This window comes from Lissotriton vulgaris, chromosome 1_1, assembly GCF_964263255.1.
Source record: "Lissotriton vulgaris chromosome 1_1, aLisVul1.2, whole genome shotgun sequence".
Lineage (NCBI taxonomy): Eukaryota > Metazoa > Chordata > Amphibia > Caudata > Salamandridae > Lissotriton > Lissotriton vulgaris.
This window is the reverse complement of record NC_141685.1, coordinates 1,388,728,962-1,388,748,861: the sequence shown is the minus strand read 5'-3', so window position 1 is coordinate 1,388,748,861 and position 19,900 is coordinate 1,388,728,962. Positions and strand designations below refer to the sequence as shown.

Genomic DNA, 19,900 nt, shown 5'->3' with positions numbered 1-19,900 from the left:
CGTCTCTCCTGAACGCCAACTGTTGCTGGCAACCAGCGGAACATTTGTAGACGCCATGGCGGGTAAGGGCTCCAAAAGTGGCACGACACAAACTTGTATCTAAAGGTACGCCTACGATAAGACTGCGTCCCCTACAGCAGGCGGAAGGTTAAACTCCACAAGAACGACAGACGGAGCAGGGACTAAAAAAGCGACACTGGATGACGTGATGCAGGTACAAACCACGGTAGGCTCCATCTCTACCGAAATAACTCTCATAAGAGCAGATCTCCATAAAATGGCGGAAAAGGTGGGATCGCTGGAACTGGTCACGAAATCACTGGTAGAGGATGTGTCAGAGCTCCAGACGGCGATGGAGAAAGTAACGGCAGAAAATAAAGCGCTAAAGGAGAAGTTGGATGACCAGGAAGGGCGCTCTAGAAGGAATAACATAAGAATTCTTGGAGTTCCTGAATAAGAAGGTACTAGAGCAACTGATCTCTTTGTGGAAGACGTCATTAAGTCGAAACTCCAGCCTAAGGGTCTGTCGACATTCTTTTCAGTCGAGAGGGTGCACAAAGTGCCGGGAGGACAGCCAAAACCAGGGGCACCTCCAAGGCCTATCCTGGCAAGACTATTCAATTTCCGGGATAGGGATGCCATCCTACAAGCGGCACGGGTATCCCCCCCCCCCGCCCGTGACGATTCATAACTCCACACTGGCCTTTTTCCCAGATTACACGGCGGAGGTGGCCCGAAAGCGGAAGACGTTCTGGAAATGAAACTAGAAAAAGCAAACGCGGACCATATGGCACACCCATCAGAGGATACACTTCACACGCTCCACCTTTGCCAACAGTTACATGACGACCACCTTAAGCGACGGACAGTAGAACACATAGAGACGACAACGCAGAGCGTCTACGATATAGGAGACAAAGCCAGTAAATTATTGGCATGGCTAGATTAAAAAAAAGGAGGGCGGCAGACACATATTACAACTAAAGGACTCTGAGGGGATACCACACTCGCGTCCCTCTGAGATTGTAGAAATCTTAGCTGACCACTACCAAGAAGTATATACCCCAGAAACAGAAGTCACAGCGGAAGCGGCAATGTCAGCGCTTCAGATTTTGCATACCGCGGAGGCGGTGGATGAACTGGAGGCGGATCTGTCGGTGGACGAGATACAGACGGCAATTAATACGCTGCACACAGGCAAAGCGCTGGGCCCCAACGGGATCCCGATTGAGTGGTTTCAGACTATGACAGACGCCCCGAGCAAACCCCTGTTAGCCATGTTTATGGAGTGTCATGGTGGGGGGACTCTGCCCTTGGACCAGCGGATGGCAACCATAGTGGCCATCCCGAAACCAGGTAAGCCACCCACAGAGTGTGCGTCATACCGCCCGATTTCACTTCTTAACGCCGAAGCGAAAATTTTGGCGAAAATGTTAGCCAACAGATTGACTCCGCACCTAACACACCTAATTCACCCGGACCAGTCGGGTTTCATGCCACATAGAAGCACGGCATTGAACCTCCGACGTGTGCACGGAGCAATAGCGCGGGCCCCCCTACTGACGGAACCGGCGGCCATACTATCATTAGATGCCAGAATGGCGTTTGACAGGGTGGAATGGCAGTACCTGTTCGCAGTATTAACCCACATGGGCTTTGGCCCCAAATTTATTTCCTGGATTAAACTGTTATACACAAATCCTGTCGCACATGTGACAACCAATGGCCACATCTCCCGAGAAATCCCTTTGGCCAGGGGGACACGACAAGGTTGCTCACTTTCCCCCCTACTATTCGCGTTGGTTCTGGAACCACTGGCTACTGTCATTAGGACTACCCCACTATTAAAGGGACTGCAATGGGGAGACGATTGGGAAGATAGAGTCTCCCTGTATGCTGATGACATGCTAATCTATCTATCCGACCCAGAGGCAGGCATTCCGAAGTTGCTGGCACTATGTGACGCACATGGACTGCACTCGGGGTATACAATCAACTGGACAAAATCGGTCATTTATGTATTAAAGGGTCCTGCTCCGAATCTCCCGGACAACTGTCCACTGACGATAGCCGACACCTCATTTAAGTATCTGGGTATACAAGTTGCTCGTGACGCAATAGTGTTCTATGATCAGAACTTATTGCAGCCACTCGCACGCCTGAAGGCAGATGTGAGACACTGGAAAGCTCTACCTCTTACACTGTTGGGACGAGCGGCGTTATTTAAAATGATGGCGTTACCACGCCTCCTGTATGTATTAGAGAACACTCCATTCTTGATACCGCCTTCCTATTTCCAGAGAGTGACAGCGGTGGTGACAGATCTGTTATGGGGAGAGCGCCCACCCAGAATAGCGCACATCAAACTCAACCGAGGGTGGTACGACGGGGGGATAGCTCTGCCGAATATGCAGCTGTATTATTGGGCGTCACAACTTAAGGTAATTAACCAGTGGATACACGCCCCGCATAATGACCCGGCATATTTGGCAGACAGAGCGCAACTAGGTACACACAGCTTGCTGGCCCCATTATACAATCAAGGGCTCACGGCAAAACTAATCGGCCCAACCAAACACACTGTAATACTCTGGCACAGGACGCAGACACGACTTAAATGGAGAGGGGTTATAACTAAACTTACGCAGTTGTGGGACACCAAGCAACTAGGCTGTCTTAGATTTAGCAAGGGATTTACCCAATGGGATAACATTGGAATCACGACAGTGGGAGACTTATGGACCAGCACAGGAATGATCTCTTTCTCATGCCTGCAGCAGCAATATGAGTTAGGCCCCAATGAAACCTACAGATACATACAAATACGACATCCATGAATGGCAGCTATTGAGCCAGGGTCGAATGTCCCGGAATCTTCACCGTTAGAGGACCGTCTGCTCACTGACTTTATGCAAACAGGCGCCACTTGGCTCGCCTATCGTAAACTAATGAACAACCTACCGGACCCTTTGACCAAGTTAAAAGAGAAATGGGAGACTGAGTTAGGTGCCATTGATGAGACAGATTGGAACGCCGCATTGGCGTCACCACGAGAAGCAGGCGTCTCAGCTCGGTTCAGGATGATACAATTCAAAATATTACACAGGGTCTACTACACCAGAACCACCTTACATAAAATACACAGGGCGGAGAACCCATACTGCCTTAGAGGGTGTGGAGAGGAGGGGACACTGTTGCACACACTTTGGGAATGCCCAGCTATCTCAGGTTACTGGCGACAAATCATGCGCACAGTCTCACAAGCTCTTGAGACTTCACTGACACCGGACCCGCGTGTATGCCTGTTGAATGTGTGGGGAAGGACTGATCTGACGCGTCAGGGGCAGCAATGGGTTACGATTGGGACTATGGTTGCCAAGCGAGACATAGCGCAGAGGTGGGGAGTGGCAGAAACACCGACTTTAGCGCTATGGTGCAGGACTATGGACAGACTCATGTTGATTGAGCGTGCAGTATACGAAATGAGAGCTAACCCTCGCAAATGGAACAAGATCTGGCAGTCATGGAACAGATATAGAGGGGATCTATGCGAGCCTCTTCCTGAAGAGGATGTAGATAGCTCAGGGGACGAGGAAGAGATGGATGAGTGAGGTACTGGGAGGTATGGAGGAGATAAGAGGAGGACTGGGACACGAGCACCAGAGGTACTGAATGACCTGGGGTCAAGAAAGGATGGGACAGATGCCCGGGAACCTTGAACCGGCTAGTGACATTGAAAATACACGGTTATGGTTATAAATAACTATTTGATCTTAATGAGTCTAAAGTTTAGTTAGAATATATATAAAAGTAAGACGATACATACTAAATAAATATTGTACAAATGCCTTATGTAATACGCTAACAATTGCTGCCGGACCGGAGGGTTGTCGGCTGAAAAGCTGTGTAACAATGAAGATGTGATGATAAGTGATGGGCGACGGACCTCTGGTCTACAGAATAATGTACTGTACTATTGGCAAATGCAAATAAAGTCTTACACCAAAAAAAAAAAAAAAACAGTGACTAACATCTCGAGTATGTAAATATTCTTGTTATTCTGGACAAAAAAAGTAAACAAATAAACTGACCCTACTATAGGGAGCCCGTCGGGTATTGCTCCACCGACCAGACTAGGAGCAGCCCAAATGATGAAGCATGACACCCAACTGGGTGTGTGGGGGCATTATAATCCAATATTTGGATTCCCAACTTTGAACCTATTTGGTCGGGTTGGTCTTGATTCCCTTGAGTTCTGACTCGGATTCCTGAGGAACAGCATAACCTTCTTTTGTAGACTTGCTTTCGGGCACTTATGCTGGACCTCTCCCAAATAGCCCCCCAGATCCCTCTTTGCGTATTGACTGATTAATGTAAAACTCACATTTGGCAGAAATCTTAAGTGATCTACATCATTTTACAAATTGAAAGGCTCAAACAAAAGCTGAAGTTCAACCATCATTCAATGGGGGGTCACTTAATATCGGATCTGTGCAAAGTTTCAACTGTAGAAACTACTAGATTTGATAAAAACTTTATCAATGGGGTTCAAGTGGAAAGTTCAGTCAAGCCTTTAAATGGCCAATGATGTAAGTAAAGAATTGTCTGGCTTCTATAATGAGTGAACTTATAAGAATGTCTGCTAATAAGAAGATCTGGCTGGCCTTATTATAAATAATGACTGCACCGGATAAATAGAAGCAGGTTCTAAAATTGCCAGTGTGAACATTAAATGTGTAGCAAGAAGTATGGCCTGGTGGATGTTTCAGAACACTTGTTCAGACAGTGTACATCAGACTCCATCTATCTAGCCAGGGAAGGAGTGTTTAAGTTGGCTGGGCACAGGCACGTTCCAGTGCAACAGGAGGATCCCCTTTTGGTGGGACTGAACTGATGTTACATATTGAAGTTCAGTTGACTTCTCTCCTTAGGGTACAGGTAAAAAGGTTCATACCCCTTGTTAAATTCTCAGCGACCGCCATCAGTGCCCTCGTAGCCTGGAGAAGAATAGTAGGCACCATTCACTGTGCATCAGGGTGCACTTGGGGCACTCCAAGTCCAGCTAAGGCACGGGTTCTCTTGGCAAACAACTTAAATGGAGCACCTCCACTATGTTGGCAGCTAGGGGGGTCCAATAAGGGAAAAAACACACGCTAGTTGGAAAGTCTAATTAAAGACATGATGAGTCGACTCTGCACTGGGCTAAGACTTTCATCCATACCCTGCACTTGCCTTATGTGTGCATGATAAATCCCTTCAGAGCACAGCACAAAAGAAAACACACAAATAAATGTTTTTGATTTATGGAATTACCTCCAGCAGTTTTGGAAACTTCTTTCAGTTCATGGGGCTCCACCAACTCATAAGGCAGCTCTTTAAACATTTCCTGGGCACCCTACAAATAAATTAGGTGATACAGTTAGTGACAAAAGCAACAAAATGTAAGCAATCTTTTATTTCTTTTATTTGTACAACAATACATTTGGGCAAATTCATTAGGATTTTACAGTGAACACTTGGTTCTTCTGGTGTGTTCCTGGATTTAAAGTAAGTGTTTTCCTAAATGCCTCCCATCATGCACTTCCAAAACTCGCATTAATTAGGGTGGACCTTGTTGATTAAGCAAAGGTTGGCACCGGAGCTGCGCTTCTACAGCGAGTACCCTGCGAGTTGGGATATATTATACAACCGTTGCATGTTTTTGTGTGTTATACCTTCAGCAAATCAATCAGTAAGGCACAGAATATTGAAGATGACCAGGTCTCTGTTCCAGGAGCTAGTGCAGGCTTCGGAGCTGGGTTGCTACTTATTCGCTGCTCTGTAGGCTAAACAGCAATCTCTCTGCTGTGTTCTGCACCCTTAATTGTTTTTCGTTTTGGTAGACTGGCTGCTTGACGTTGCTTGCTGGACGTTAGTTGCTGGGCGTTACTACAGTCTCCAGCTGCCCATGATTGGCAGTCAGGGCTTCATTTGAGAAAGACAGACTGTACTGCCAGTGCCCGAAACTGCTCAGAAGCCCATGGCCGGTGCAATTAAACATTGGCACGCGGAAATCCAAGGCTTATCAGCCAGTCAGTCCGCCATAATCACTTTATTTCGACAATACAATAAATAGCATAAAAAGTATGCTACATATAGAAAAGGAAAAAGTTTCAATCATAAAATTACATAAAAGAATATACGGAGATAAAAATAATGTATTTACAATTTCATATTAAAGCACATATACATTTAAAAATGTGGCAATATGACATAAGGGGGTTTATAATCTTACTCACGTTAAGACACAACGCGGATTCTGTTTCCTCATTATTAAGGCCTGCTGGAAAAAGAGGCTAAACAATAGCAGATAAAGAGTTCAGCTAGGGACTTTAAGAAATATAGGGCTGGGCGACATTGCCTACATTTAAGTTTGCCCATTCTCATTGTACAAACAGAAAAATAGAAGGTGAAGATCGCATTGAGGAGTGAGAATCACATGGGCATTGCATAAGGGCATCCGGGGAATATGTTTTTGATGGGTAGCCCCGCATAATGGGTATATAATTCAACCGGAACCTAGTTACTAAAAATCTATGCTTAAGTTGCTTTACAAATGTTAGATATGAGAGAGGTATGAATTTCTATTCTTGGTGTGAACAGGTAGAATTTAACAGTAGGCTTAGTGTAATTGGACTCCCGTCTCTTCTTTTCTAACAGTAGGTCTTTTAGTGCCGACCTCCACATGGATTTACATGTTGTCGGATCATCAAATAATTTGCCCTGGCCAATACTATAAAGGCTGTTCTTAATAAATTGAAGCCTCTTTGCTTTAGATGAGCCATCAAGCTTTAAAAAGTCTCCCAGGATATCTTGGGTAAGCTTCAGCGGATCCCTTCTCCACACTGGGTGACACAAAAGGAGAGGGGCAGAAAGAATCCGGTCCGATATGAAGGGAACATCTAGTTCAAGATGGCAATTATAGAAGGAACACGTTCTGGGAGCGCCTGAAAGGCGCTTCCAGAAGTGATTCTCTACTTATTGTAAAGCGGTTATACTAGCTGTACCCAACTCAGCAGCCCCATAAGAGGCAACAGATATTGTTTTTGCTTAGTAGGTCTTTTTAATTACATCAATTGGTTTGAACTCAAGCTTCTTTATAAACTTAAATAGGGCCCCTATAGTTTTTCCATTGAGATCCCTCTGTTAGCCACCATATTCAACCATGTATTTTTGGAGTCGAATCGTACCCCTACATTACAGAAGGAATCCACTGTCTCCAACTTCTTCCCTTCTATATTCCAATTGAGGGTTATTTTTGGCCTCACTCTTGCCACAAGTATGAAACACTTAGCTTCATTTACTCTGAGTTCAAGATGTTTCATAAATGTGGTATGAGTCTCTAGCAGGATCTGAAGTGCATTGCCAGTCCAGGCCAGCGTTAAAAACATCAATAAGAAGTGGAGCCCATACTTTTTGATTGATCAAAAAGCAGTCCATAGGTACCCCATCAGGGCCAGGTGCTCTTTCTGAACTGCATTGGTATAGAGCGGTTTTCATTTCGTCCAAGTTAAAGGATAGATATTTTTTCAATACGGTCGCAAGGGGACTCAGTGGCAATAGTTCGGTCACATCTAGTTGCCCAAAGACCTCTCCAAATTAAGTCACCCAGGCCTCCTCATTGACATGTGAATCAGTAGTAGCTTCAGAGTCGTCTTTGAGGAGTGGGGCAATTAATGATGTTCCGAAGTCCCTGCTGTTCTTTAGGACTACCGCCTGAGTAAGCTTCTCCCAGGCCTCCTCTTTCAGAACCCTAGTCTGTTGGCTCTCACTGTTTTATACGAGAAACATAGCAATTTGACCATAGCTATGTCTCTTGGGTTTCCTCTTAACGGCAAGTGGAGATTTTTAAGTGCCTTCGAACAGGTGTCATCATCCAGCATACTACTTCCGGCGCCTTAGGGACGCACAGGCGTTGTAGATCATTATGAATTTCAGCTAAGATTCGTTCGAAAGCTTGGGAAATATCGGGAATCAATGGGAGGGGCTCTAAGCAAGTATAGACTTCCTTGGCCATCTTTGTAAAAATGCTACATGTGAATTTGGGTGCATCAATTTTTCCCCATTTGAGCACTATTCAATTTTTCCTGGTAATCACAGGCTTTGGGAATCTTTTCCTGTGAGAGAGGTTAGTGGGGCCCCAAAGCATTTGACAAGTCATCGCAGCAAGATCACTGAATGCATAAAACGTTGTCTCGGTTTGTGATATCGTATTTCTTGTAGGTTCTGAGACCAAAATGTAATCTATGGTCAAGTTGTAAGATCGAGGGGGGAAATGTGTGATCCAATTGGCCTGTGTTGATGTGGATTGAGCTATTTATAAGATTATTAAATCACTAATACTCTTAGTGGCCATGTCTTCTCTAGCATTGACTAATTCTTTCTGGTTGATAAGTGAAGTATCTGTGCCCTTGAGAATATAGGTGAGACTTAGATGGGGAAGCAGGAAGTCGATCACATTCTTCAAGATCGGTCAATGGAGCATATCTATTAATGATAAAAGGAGGTGGACTAGCAGAACATTGTGTGAGTTGGGCCTCACTAGAGTGCTAGATATAGCCCTTTGTGGTTTGTAGAAAAAGCCTAATGGAAGGGCAAAGATCAGAGTATCAAACCGTGGGGTATAGGGCAGGATATTAAAAAGAAACTAAACCAAATATTTGATATTAAAGTGAACTATACAATCCCCGCTAGTAGATTTTGGCCTATAGCCCAGCCAAGCCACTCGTCTGGCCATGATGATCTGGTTATATAGCTTAGGATGACCCATATAAAAATTTTAAAGCCAATGTAAGACCTTGCCCATCAGCTGCTCCGTGGTTTCTTTCTGAGTCACTTTCAGTTCAGGGATATTGGCAAAGACAATAATAAGGGGGCAAGCTCCGGGTGGGAGATCTAATCGCCCACATGCACAAAATTCGAGCTACATTGCGAGCTCTAAGAGGGATAAGCTAGGCTCCGCTGGAATCCTTAATGTGATTAGCTATATTAATGCTAGCAAGTCACACTTTCCCTGAAAAGCACACCGCTCCTGGAATGAGGGGATTAATTAACAGGGGAATGATGGAGTCCAAAGACCCAGGTTTACTACAAGGATAAGCCAGAGCTCCCACCGACATGCCTGGGCTTGAGTTTAATAGAGTTACAGAAGAACAAGCGTTTGAGGCTGTATAATGGGTTGGACACTCCGGCAGTGTTTTCAAATGTCTGAGGGTTTGTGGGTGACAAAATGGTGTTAAATAAATATTCCAACTTCAAGCAAAAAAAATCATCAGGGAGCAGTTGTTTTAGATCGGCTACAAGGCAATATTCGAATCCCTGGTTAGGTCATTTGGCATGTTTTTGCACGTTTTGCTGGACTTAGTCTGAGGTACAATTTTAGATGTCCCACTTTTCCTTTTATCTTGGGGGTTCCACTACAGGGCTACCAGCTGGTCTAGGTGATTTGGAATTGGTAGTCGTAGCCAATGTGCATGGAGCTTCATTGTGAGACCCATTTTCTGACTCTTTCTGAATGGCCTAGCCCTGGAACTTCTGGGGCTAAAATAGGAAATCTCACCTTCTCTAAGGAGAGGTGGTACTCCGTAATCTCAATTTCTCTAGAAAGCACATCTGCTGCCCTTGTCAGGCAGCAGTCCAGAGTGTTGATAATTTCTCCACCTAATTCGGGGAACCCTTGATTTCCTTTTGACCATGATATAGTTGAGTACACGTTGCAATTTAGCCCCAAATGTTAGGGGGTGGCCCAGCCTCCACCAGGCGATGACGGGCAGTGTGGCAAAGGCTTCCCCCAGCAGAATGAGGCAATCCAGCAGTCCTGGCAGAGTTAATGGCGGCAACGTCAGTCACGGGCCGGAATCGCACTTTTCAGCGCATTCAGGGCGCAGGGGTAAAAGGGATATGCAGTCCACAACAACGCTCAGAAGTGTGGCATGGCTTCCCCCAACAGAATGACGCAATCCAGCAGTCCTGGCAGAGTTTATGACGGCGTGTCGTTTAAACACCAACTCATACCTCTTTAATCCACTACCAGACACTCGCTCCCCCCTTATCTCACTCCTGCAAGTTCTTATTTTCTCCTTTTGTGACGGGTTTGCTGTCTTTCTGATCTGTGTAATTTCCCTCTCTGGGGTTCCAGAAATAAAGGATGCAGAAAAATAAGTGCCGATCCCCAAAAATAAACACCGATCCCCCCCACTGGCAACCACCGACTCAAATTAAACCCTGCGTTCCAGTGCTGTTCAGCAGGTCAAAGCAGCAAATCTTGAACATCTTCTCTCTGTTGAGACCTGATGCCCCATTATGGGACCATCTGGCTACACCCACCTGTCCACCTTCTATGAGCCTGTCACTTTGTCAAACAACCATTTCTTTGGAATTATTAAGGTGAACATACTTTTTGTCCTAATTATTAATAAATCAGTTTTGATATTCCACTAAGGTGCCCTCGTTCACCCCATCATTAATAGGTACATTTGAAATCAAGCATGTGTTCTCACCATATGGTTTCTGTGTTCCACCTCCACGAACCAGCTCATTAACAAGCTCTGGCTTCATGTCAGGCAAAGCAGTAACTATTTGACCCCCAGACTAGCGTTTAGTTTGATTTTTTTTCAGTAGTGTTTTTTTACGGAAAGTGTGGCCACCAACACGATTTTCCTCGGTACAACTCATTTATAATAATAATAATTTTGCCGCTGATATATTCTCTTTATGTAAAGTTGCTGTACATTTTCATTGTAGCATTTCTTTCATAGGGTCTTAAAAATAATTAAATTAACAATTTGGATTTTAAACATTCTTCGGTTTGATTTTTCCTTTCTGTGCACGTTCTTAGGAAATACGATACACCCTAAATGTGTTTTTTCATTCTTTTCTTTTTTCATTAAATGCAGAACATATTTGCACATTATCCTTGAACATTTTAATTTTCAGAAACGCGCTGCTGTTCCCATTCCTGCACAACTATTTAAAATGTATATTTAACAAATGTACATTAAGTTTATAAATTTGGCTGATGACTAAAAGAAATAAATTAATATACTTCGGTGAAGTCATTGGTCTCTTTGAGGCTGATCACTGTAGGTTGTCTGAGGCTAGCGTGAGCCGCACGTAAAGAGACTGTGTACAGTGCCACAACAGGAGTGAATGGTTTGTGACTACCCATCCCCATGTATTGCCGACACTGGAGCTGAGGTTTCCCCCCTCAGCCCCTGGCAACTTTGCTCTGATATCACAAGAAAGCTCTTGGGCCTACGGTGGAGACGGCTATCACTGATGCCATGTCACAAGCTGCTTTAACAGAACTGTTACAAATCGGACTCTAGTTGGAAGAGGTATGCACCCAGTCCAAGTAGCGACCACAATCCTAGTCATGGCAAGTCAGTTACACACCATTAATTATCTTGTGCTCACCCTCTGGTACCTTGGGACTGAGCAGGCAGGCCTAACTTAGGAGGCAAAGTATTTGTGCAACATAACACACAGTAAGACAATGAAAACATCAAAAAGAGTCCACACAGGGATAGAAAAATACATATGATTTTTATAAATCAAACAATACCAGAACGATAAAAATTCAATGAATATTAAGATGTGAATTTTTTAAAGATGAAATGTACAAATTGTGCCTCGAAGCAATAGGAGCCTATGAGGGTTATCTGGTCGCGTTGGACTGTGGAAAAGCCAAGAGGTCAGGCTGACTGCGATGGAGCGCGGCCCAGGTACAGGAGCCACGGAGGCCGCTGAACACAATACTTTGATCCTGGTTACAACAGCAAGACGCGGGAGGCAGACGAGTGATGAGTCGAGTCGATCCATCAGTCGAGGTGATGCGTCTATTTTCTTCACGCAGTGGCGGCGATTGTGGCAGTTCCAAAGCCAATGGGCCGCATCGAGAGGCGTTGGTTCTGTAGACTATGCACTGTGTTTCTCCAAGCAGTCGAGGGGATGTGGCGATCTTCCCACACTGCAGCAGCGATGATGCGTTGGTTCTGAGGCATTAGTTCTTTAAGACAATGCGCTAGTTCAGTATGCAATGCGCTGATTCTTTCGCAACAGCATTGATGTGTCGGTTCTGTTACACGCAGAAAGGAGATGTGTCTATTTGAGTGGAGCAAGCATCAGACAGAGGTTCTTTAGAAGTCCAGAAGTGTCCGATTTACTTATACCAAGTTGTGCCTTTGAAGTGGAGGTGACTTCAAAGAAGGGTCTTTGAAGTGTACACAGGCCCTTTCTTTCCAGACCTGGCTCCAGACTCACTACTGAGGGTAATCAACTCTTAGTGTGGGGAATAAAGTTGTTTAGGGACAGGACCCTGCCTATTCAGGTGTGTCCGCTCTTCCCCTCCCATCCTGCCTAGGATCAACCGCCAGGATACAGGTGGGCAATCATATACATCTAGCCATACTTTGTGTGCGGCTGTCTACAGGGATTGCACAAATTCAAGCTGTCACCCACCACAAACGTGTATTGGAGACAGGCTGCAGGCACACAGAGGTTTAAGTTAAGTGCCATGTCAAAAAATAGTAATGTTAAATCCAACTTTACTAGTAAAGTGCATTTATCATTACCACTCCAAAGATATAAAACATGATAGAGCTACTCCTTTCCAAGCAGGAATTACAGCTTACACGTGTAATAAGAAATTACTAATGTTCTTACATTCTCCTGTGCTGATCTGCTCTTCCCTTCCACCACCTCCTTCTCTAACTCCCTGTTCTCTTCTCCCATGCTGATCTGCTGTTCTCTTCCTCCCGCCTCATTCTCTAACTGTTCTCTTCTCTTCTCCTGTGCCGATCTGCTGTTCTCTTCCACCCGCCTCCTTCAACTCCCTGTTCTCTACTCCTGTGCTGACCTGCTGATCTCTTCTACCCCACCTCCTTCTTTAACTCCCTGTTCTCTTCTCCTGTACTTATCTGCTGCTCTTTTCCACCCCGCCTCCTTCTCTAACTCCCTGTTCTTTTCTCTCCTGCTGATCTACTGTTCTCTTCCACCCGCTTCCTTCTTTAACTCCCTGTTCTCTTCTCTTCTCCTGTGCTGATCTCCTGCTTTCTTCCACCCCACCCCTTCTCCAACTCCCTGTTCTCTTCTCCCGTGCGGATCTGCTGTTCCCTTCCACCGCCTCATTCTCTAACTCCCTGTTTTCTTCTCCCGTGTTGATCTGTTGTTCTCTTCCACCCACCTCTTTCTCTAACTCCCTGTTCTCTTCTCCTGTGCTGATCTGCTGCTCTCTTCACCCCGCCTCCTTCTTTAACTCCCGGTTCTCTTCTGCTGTGCTGATCTGCTGCTCTCTTCCACATACATCCTTCTCTGACCGCACACACATACATACAACCACGTACACACATACATACAACCACACACACACCCACACCACACACACAACCACACACACAACCACACCCAACCACACCCACAACCACACAAACAACCACACACACATGACCCCACACACACACAACCACACACACAACCACACACACCACTACAACCACACACCCAACCACACACCCAACTACACACCCAACTATACACACAACCACACACATACAACCACACACATCTATCTATAGCCCTCACTCTATCACCCTCACTCTATCCATCCATCTATCGCCCTCACTCTATCTATCAATTGCCCTCACTCTATCTATAGCCCTCACTCTATCTATCTATCAATCTATCTATCGGCCTCACTCGATCGATCTATCCATCTAGCGCCCTCACTCTATCTATCTATCGCCCTCACTCTATCTATCCCCCTCTTTCTATCTCTCTATCACCCTATATCTATCTATCTATCTATCGCCTTCTAGCTATCTATCACCCTCACTCTATCGCCATCACTCTATCTATCGCCCTCCCTCTATCTATCTATCGCCCTAACTCTATTTATATATCACACCACCACAGCATCACTCGGGGGCACCACAGCATCACTCAGGGGCACCACAGCATCACTATGCCCTACCACAGCATCACTGAACGCCACAGCATCACTCGTCGCCACCACAACATCACTCAGCGCCACCACAACATCAATCTGTGCAACCATTCAACAACAACTGGTTCAAATATGTTCTCTCAAAGTTTCAAGCTTTATTACAAATGTCACAAAAAGATGTTAATATTTAACTTCTGTTCTTGGATTTTCGTCACAATAAAATAGACTGAACATAATCTTCACAAATGTTATATACAAAAGTTTAAGCCATTGCCATTATAAATTACAATAACTTTTATTTAAGTATTAATTGTTTAAAAAAATTAAAGGCCATTGTTATTTGTAATATCAATACATCTAAGTCACGTAAATACAAAACATGTTGCATACAAATGCTATAGGGGTCACATTTGCAAAAGTTAAAAGTATTGGCATTGTAAATGACAAAGCTATTAAACCCTTGCATGCTGGTGACGAACCCCAGCCGTCACGCTCCACGGTGCTCGTGTGCTGAAGACGGCTGGGGTTCGTCACGGCCCCGCCCTGTTCTTTTGTTTACCGCACAGCGGCGGAAACGGGCCAGCAGCGAAGGGGTTAATTTCGCTATTTTCAAAACCAACACATAAATAAAAAATGTGTCATTTACAAGACCAATAGCTAAATATTTCCTAATGCGAGACCTATTGTATTGCACATGCGTGTTCTGTCTTTACCTTTAAACTACCTTCTGATTGGAGCTTCCATTTTCTGTCACTAGTTGCAGTGGAGTGTTGTGGCATACCAGTCTGTTCAATTGTTGATGGATGATGCGTTACCATCATCTGTCCTACTCACTGAACTTCCATCTATCCACACAAAAGGCTATTACAGGGCACTAGTGATCGAAAACTTGCAGGATCCCATTCTGTGTTGTCTCCCAAAATGTATTCGAGTGTACATAGCACATGTTTCATTTTAATAGGTATTGCAGTGTTACTCTTCAAAAGTTTAGAGTATTTAAAGAATCTTTTAAAGAGGGTAAGGAGGTGTCTTAGAAATGATCAAAATAAAATATCTTTTTATAGTCATGCAAGACCAGTTCCTCTCGTGAGTTTTAGAGGAAACTGGCCAAAGTTTTATTTCAATGCATACTGGGTCTGCCATATTGCTTAAAATACAATAGAATATGAACAGAATTTTACATGGCTCTTGTAGTTTCAAAAAATCATTTAAAGAAACTGCAATGGATCTTCTCTTAGCCCTACTCTTTTAATATATATTTATTTATACATTTTTATATCGTTACTGATTTGGCTCCTCTGGCCGAATCTTTCGGGTTCTCCTCAAGTCTTATGCGGATGATAGGCAAATTGTGCTATTAGCCTCCAACGATGCCAACCCCACTCGCCTTCGCATCCACGACTGCATAAAATCTATTGATGGCTGGATGAACAAACACCACCTCAAGCTCAATGCTAGAAAGATGGAGGTGATTTTACTCTGCAATTACCACAACTTCTGGTCTGCTCCTTGCTGGTCAACTGAAATCCCCCCCCCCCCCTGCTCATACCAGGAACGCCAAGAGTTTAGGTGTCACTGGTGATTATCGTTTACTCCTGGGCAATCAAATCAATGCAGTGGTCTCCTCTCTGTATATTACCTTGAGAATACTTAAAAAAATGTATTAATCTTTCTACCTATCTCAGTCTGGTAATCAGTTATTTCCACCTTTGTATTATCCAAGATCGACTAATGCAACAGCCTTTACAATGGCCTACAAGCTCAATATTTGAACAAATGTAAAATTCTTCAAAACTCAGCAGCCAGACTTTTACTGGATTTGCCTAGGCACCACTCTGTCTCTTCTGCTCTCAAAGGATCTTTATTTGCTTAAAGTCCAAAACAGAATCAAGTTTAAGGCCCTCTGTCTGACATATAAAGCCTTCCACGATTCAGGACCTTCCTCTCTGAAGAAAGCCTTTTCATGGTACATTCCAACAAGAAACCTAAGATCAGCAGGCTCCTTCAGAATAAATACTATCAGATTGAAAAAAACTCTAAATGGGGTGGTAGTAGTTTTACGGTTAGATCAGCCATATCCTGGATTCTCCTTCCTCAATCTAAGGTCAGCACCTTCCCTGCCCCAGTTCAGGAAACTTTTGAAATCTTGGGTTTTCAATCACTAGGTTCTCCCTTCTGCACATCATTGCATATAGAGTCAGCGCCAAGACCCTTCCGGTATATACACTGCACTTTACAAATAGCTTAACATAACATAACAACATAACATGTTGCATTTAAAGCATGTTAAGCAGTGGCAGTGATCGTTATATGGTAGGGTATGAGGAAAACACACAAAAAGAGAATGATTTTAAAATGCACTTAGAAAAGAGGGTGATTTTTAACAGGTTGGTATCAATAAAAGAGTGGGAATATACTCCGACTGATCCAGCCACATGCTAAATGACAATATAATTGAAGTTTTCCCCGACATGTCATTGATTCTGACCCAGCCCTATTTGTCTAGAGACCTGCAATAAATCTGGACCCTTAATAATCAATTCGTATTTTCGCATATCTACTGTGATTTCTGGACCTCTTGTTGAGGCTTCAAAGCACTTTCCAAATAGCCTACCAGCAGGACCGAATATTACTGATCATGGACGTTGATGGGTGTTTGATGTGGTGTCATCTAAAGTGTAGAGTTTTAATGTTTTGTGTGAGTTTGCTTCAATTTTGTCACAGCAGCATGTAAACATGAAACATAAGGTGGTACACAAAAGAGAATGTGTCATTAACTGTCAACTGTGTCTCTATTCATGATCTGCATTAGCTTTGACATTCATCATTCTTTATGGTGGCGAGACTCCAGATTTACCAGGCAGGACAAGAGTCCTTGAACAGAAAATGGTTGGAGTCAAACCTGCCACGAAATTAGACAAACTTCTGAAGGTACTGTTAGACACAGAAAAGGGGGGAAGGGGAGGGAGGAGCTGGATGTAGGTCCAGTGACTTATGCTCCTGAAAAGTAGAAACGTTGCTGTGGGAAGTCACAGTTCCTGGGGAAAAGTGGTAGAAAAGAGAGAAAATGTTGTTCTCTTAAGATAATGACAGGGGAATGTGTGTCCTTGTCTTGGTGCCCTCACACACCCCGAAGGATGTCATGCTTCATCATTGAGCGGTGCTTCTCGTCGGGCCAGGGCTGCAATGCCCTACGGGTCCCCCGAAGGGTCCCTTTTTCGGAGATCTTTCAAATGATTAACCTGTAAAGGTGTGTGCTAATCGGAGTTGGAGTAGTGTCTGGTGCAGGGTTAAAAGATGGCTGGAGAGGGGTAGTAGGAGGTTTAATGAGGAAGAACCCTCCGTCATCAGTAAAAAACCAAAAGGCTGTGCTGCTTGAGGGGGAAGATGGCCCTCAGTAGCTAGGCAAGTATCATGTCCATTCTGGACATGTAAAGGGTCAACATGTTTTGCACAGTTTAGTGGTCTCCAGGGGAGATCCTATGCACTTCTTCAGGACCAAGATAGGAAGTAAGGTGAGTGCTAGTGCAGTGGAGTTGCCTAGTGGATAGTTGTAGTACCACTTTTTAGGGTTGTAGATTGATTTAATCTAGAACGAAAAAAGAAAGAGACAGGGTAAACCAGAGCACATATAGTCAAACGTAGTCCAATAATTGGGTATTAGTTCTGTGCGGATCTGAGGTCGCCCATAGGTTGACTATGTGCTCCTAGTGCAGCCAACTACTCTTCTCACCCAGTTGTGCAGTTACCGGGTGGTAGGTGTGGGCTGATGTGATAAAAATGTCATAATAACATTTAAGCAGATGAACAAACACAGATACATCTCGTTAAAAAGCTGAATTCATGAAACAATCAAGAGGGAGTATCACAATACATAGCTCTACGAGTGGTGTAGAGTAGGTCATATGAGCGAAAATCGGTGCAGGAAAAGACGGAACTGGGGCTCGTGGCGGTGTCATGGGTAGATACACATATATGGTTGACCATTAATGGCAAGAACTAAGGTCACACTGTGCTGACAGGAGGTTAACGTGGCTGGCGCTTACCTATTTAAAAAGGGTGCAATCGGCTGAGGTAATGCCGTCATAATCTGTTCAGGGAACTTAGCGTTAGTTGCTGCATACACACAAAGATATTCATGGAGCAAGCGGAGCAGAAGGGGAGTCTGTACTTACAGTTACGATAGGTAAAGCAGGTATTCTAACCTAACTGAACTCTCGCCACCTCAGAAGATGTTCATTGCGGCTCCTTCAGTATTTGTGCCGGGTGCTCGGTGAAGAAGGAGGGGTGTGTGGGCGCGTGCTACGTGTGACGTAATAGTCACATGTGGGTTGATGTGAAACTGGGCGCCATCTTGAAATGGGGTTGATTGTAGTAGGTGTATAGGGGAAAGAAGGAATTAACGGTTGATAGAGGCTGCCAATTGGTGATGGGGGCCTCTGCTGGGTTACAAAATCATGGAGATGGAAAAGAGAAAATAAGTTATTGAGATGCTCAATTGGATTGTTAACATAGATATGTTATAGGTTAACGAAGAACAGATTCATGGAAAGTATACGTGCTGCATGTGGCGTAATAGTTATGTGCATATTGATGTGAAGTGGGTCGCCATATTGTAATGGGGTTGGCTGTGCTAATGTCACAGGTGAAAAGAAGTCAGTGTTGGTGGATCGAGGCTGCAAACTGGTATTAAGGGGCCTCTACTTGGTTGCAATCTCATGAAAGTGCATGCAGCAAAAAGGTCTTTCCGAGATGCTCAATGGGATTCTTAACAGAAGTGTGTTATAGGTCAAGAAAGACCAGAATCATGAACTGATTCTGTACTAAATAACCAGGGATTAGAAGGGAAAATTATGAGAAAATGTGGTAAGCGAGGACTCGAGGTAGTAATGTTGCTCCGGTTGTGGTGTATGATTGTTAAGCATACATGCTGTGCATGTTGTTGGAGGTTTACTCTGGGGTAGAGGGTTCAGGTCTGCAATTCTATCCAAGGGATCTCGTTGTTCAGTCCACGGATGTTGGAACGTAGTTTGAACACCCACCGTTGTTCTTTTCAGACCAGAGTAGAGATGTTCCAAGCCGTGTTGGCTTTCAGGATAGTCCATTTGAGTTGGTTTGCGGTGTGGTCATGTTCGATGGAATGAGTACTCATTTCTGTTGTGCTGCGGCTGCAGTGGATGCTGCTTTTATGTTCATTGATGCGGATTTTGACTTGTCTGTTTGTCATACCCACGTAAAACAAGTTACATGGGCATTTGATTAGGTAAACACAATTCTTTGTATTGCAATTGGTATGCAGACGTTGGATCCAGGATAGGCCGCCTAACTGGAGGTCCTTGGAAAATCAGTAAACCACTTTATGGAGGCCCTTTATGTACCAACAGTAGATCTAGTTGAGATCTATTTGAAGAATGCATCCAGGAGTAGTAGAAGTCCCAAGACCATGGAGACACATTTACGCCAGGGTAAGATCATTACTGTACATAGTGTTGAAATCCAGCTTAGTGGTGTGCACTCCACTATTGCATCCAGATAGTGATGGAAATGAAGAAAAAAATCACTCCGGTATCCCAGAATTTAGAGATCAACGTTTGGCAGCAGAAAGGCGATTGGATTGCAAGTGGAACAGTCATGTCAACAAGGAAATGTGACAGAAAATCTATTCTGGCTTGCTTAATTAGTCACAAATAGGCTGCATTTTACAAAATCTTATGGGATTAAGGCAATTGCTGCAGAGTTCATTGTGTTCCAGGCAATTTTAGGGAGATAAAAATGGTAAAATAACTCTGGTGGTTAATGCACTTGAATGGAGATATTTATATTTTCTCTAGTCACAGCTGGGAACCTTTTGCTCAGTTTCTACTGACTGTAGCATACATTTCCCTGTTTATTCCTCCTGAGTTTCTCCTATCAGTGTTT

The 19,900-nt window shown here is 44.2% G+C and overlaps 1 protein-coding gene across 1 annotated transcript in view; it reads right to left on the bottom strand.

The window, feature by feature from the left end:
• The window catches only part of AASS (aminoadipate-semialdehyde synthase), a 568,722-nt gene that overhangs the window by 361,900 nt on the left and 186,922 nt on the right, over window positions 1-19,900 (bottom strand). Inside the window, exon 7 of the mRNA XM_086966854.1 lies at window positions 5,314-5,395. Within this exon, the coding sequence (XP_086822980.1) occupies window positions 5,314-5,395 (82 nt within the window). The remainder of the gene's footprint in view (window positions 1-5,313; window positions 5,396-19,900) is intronic.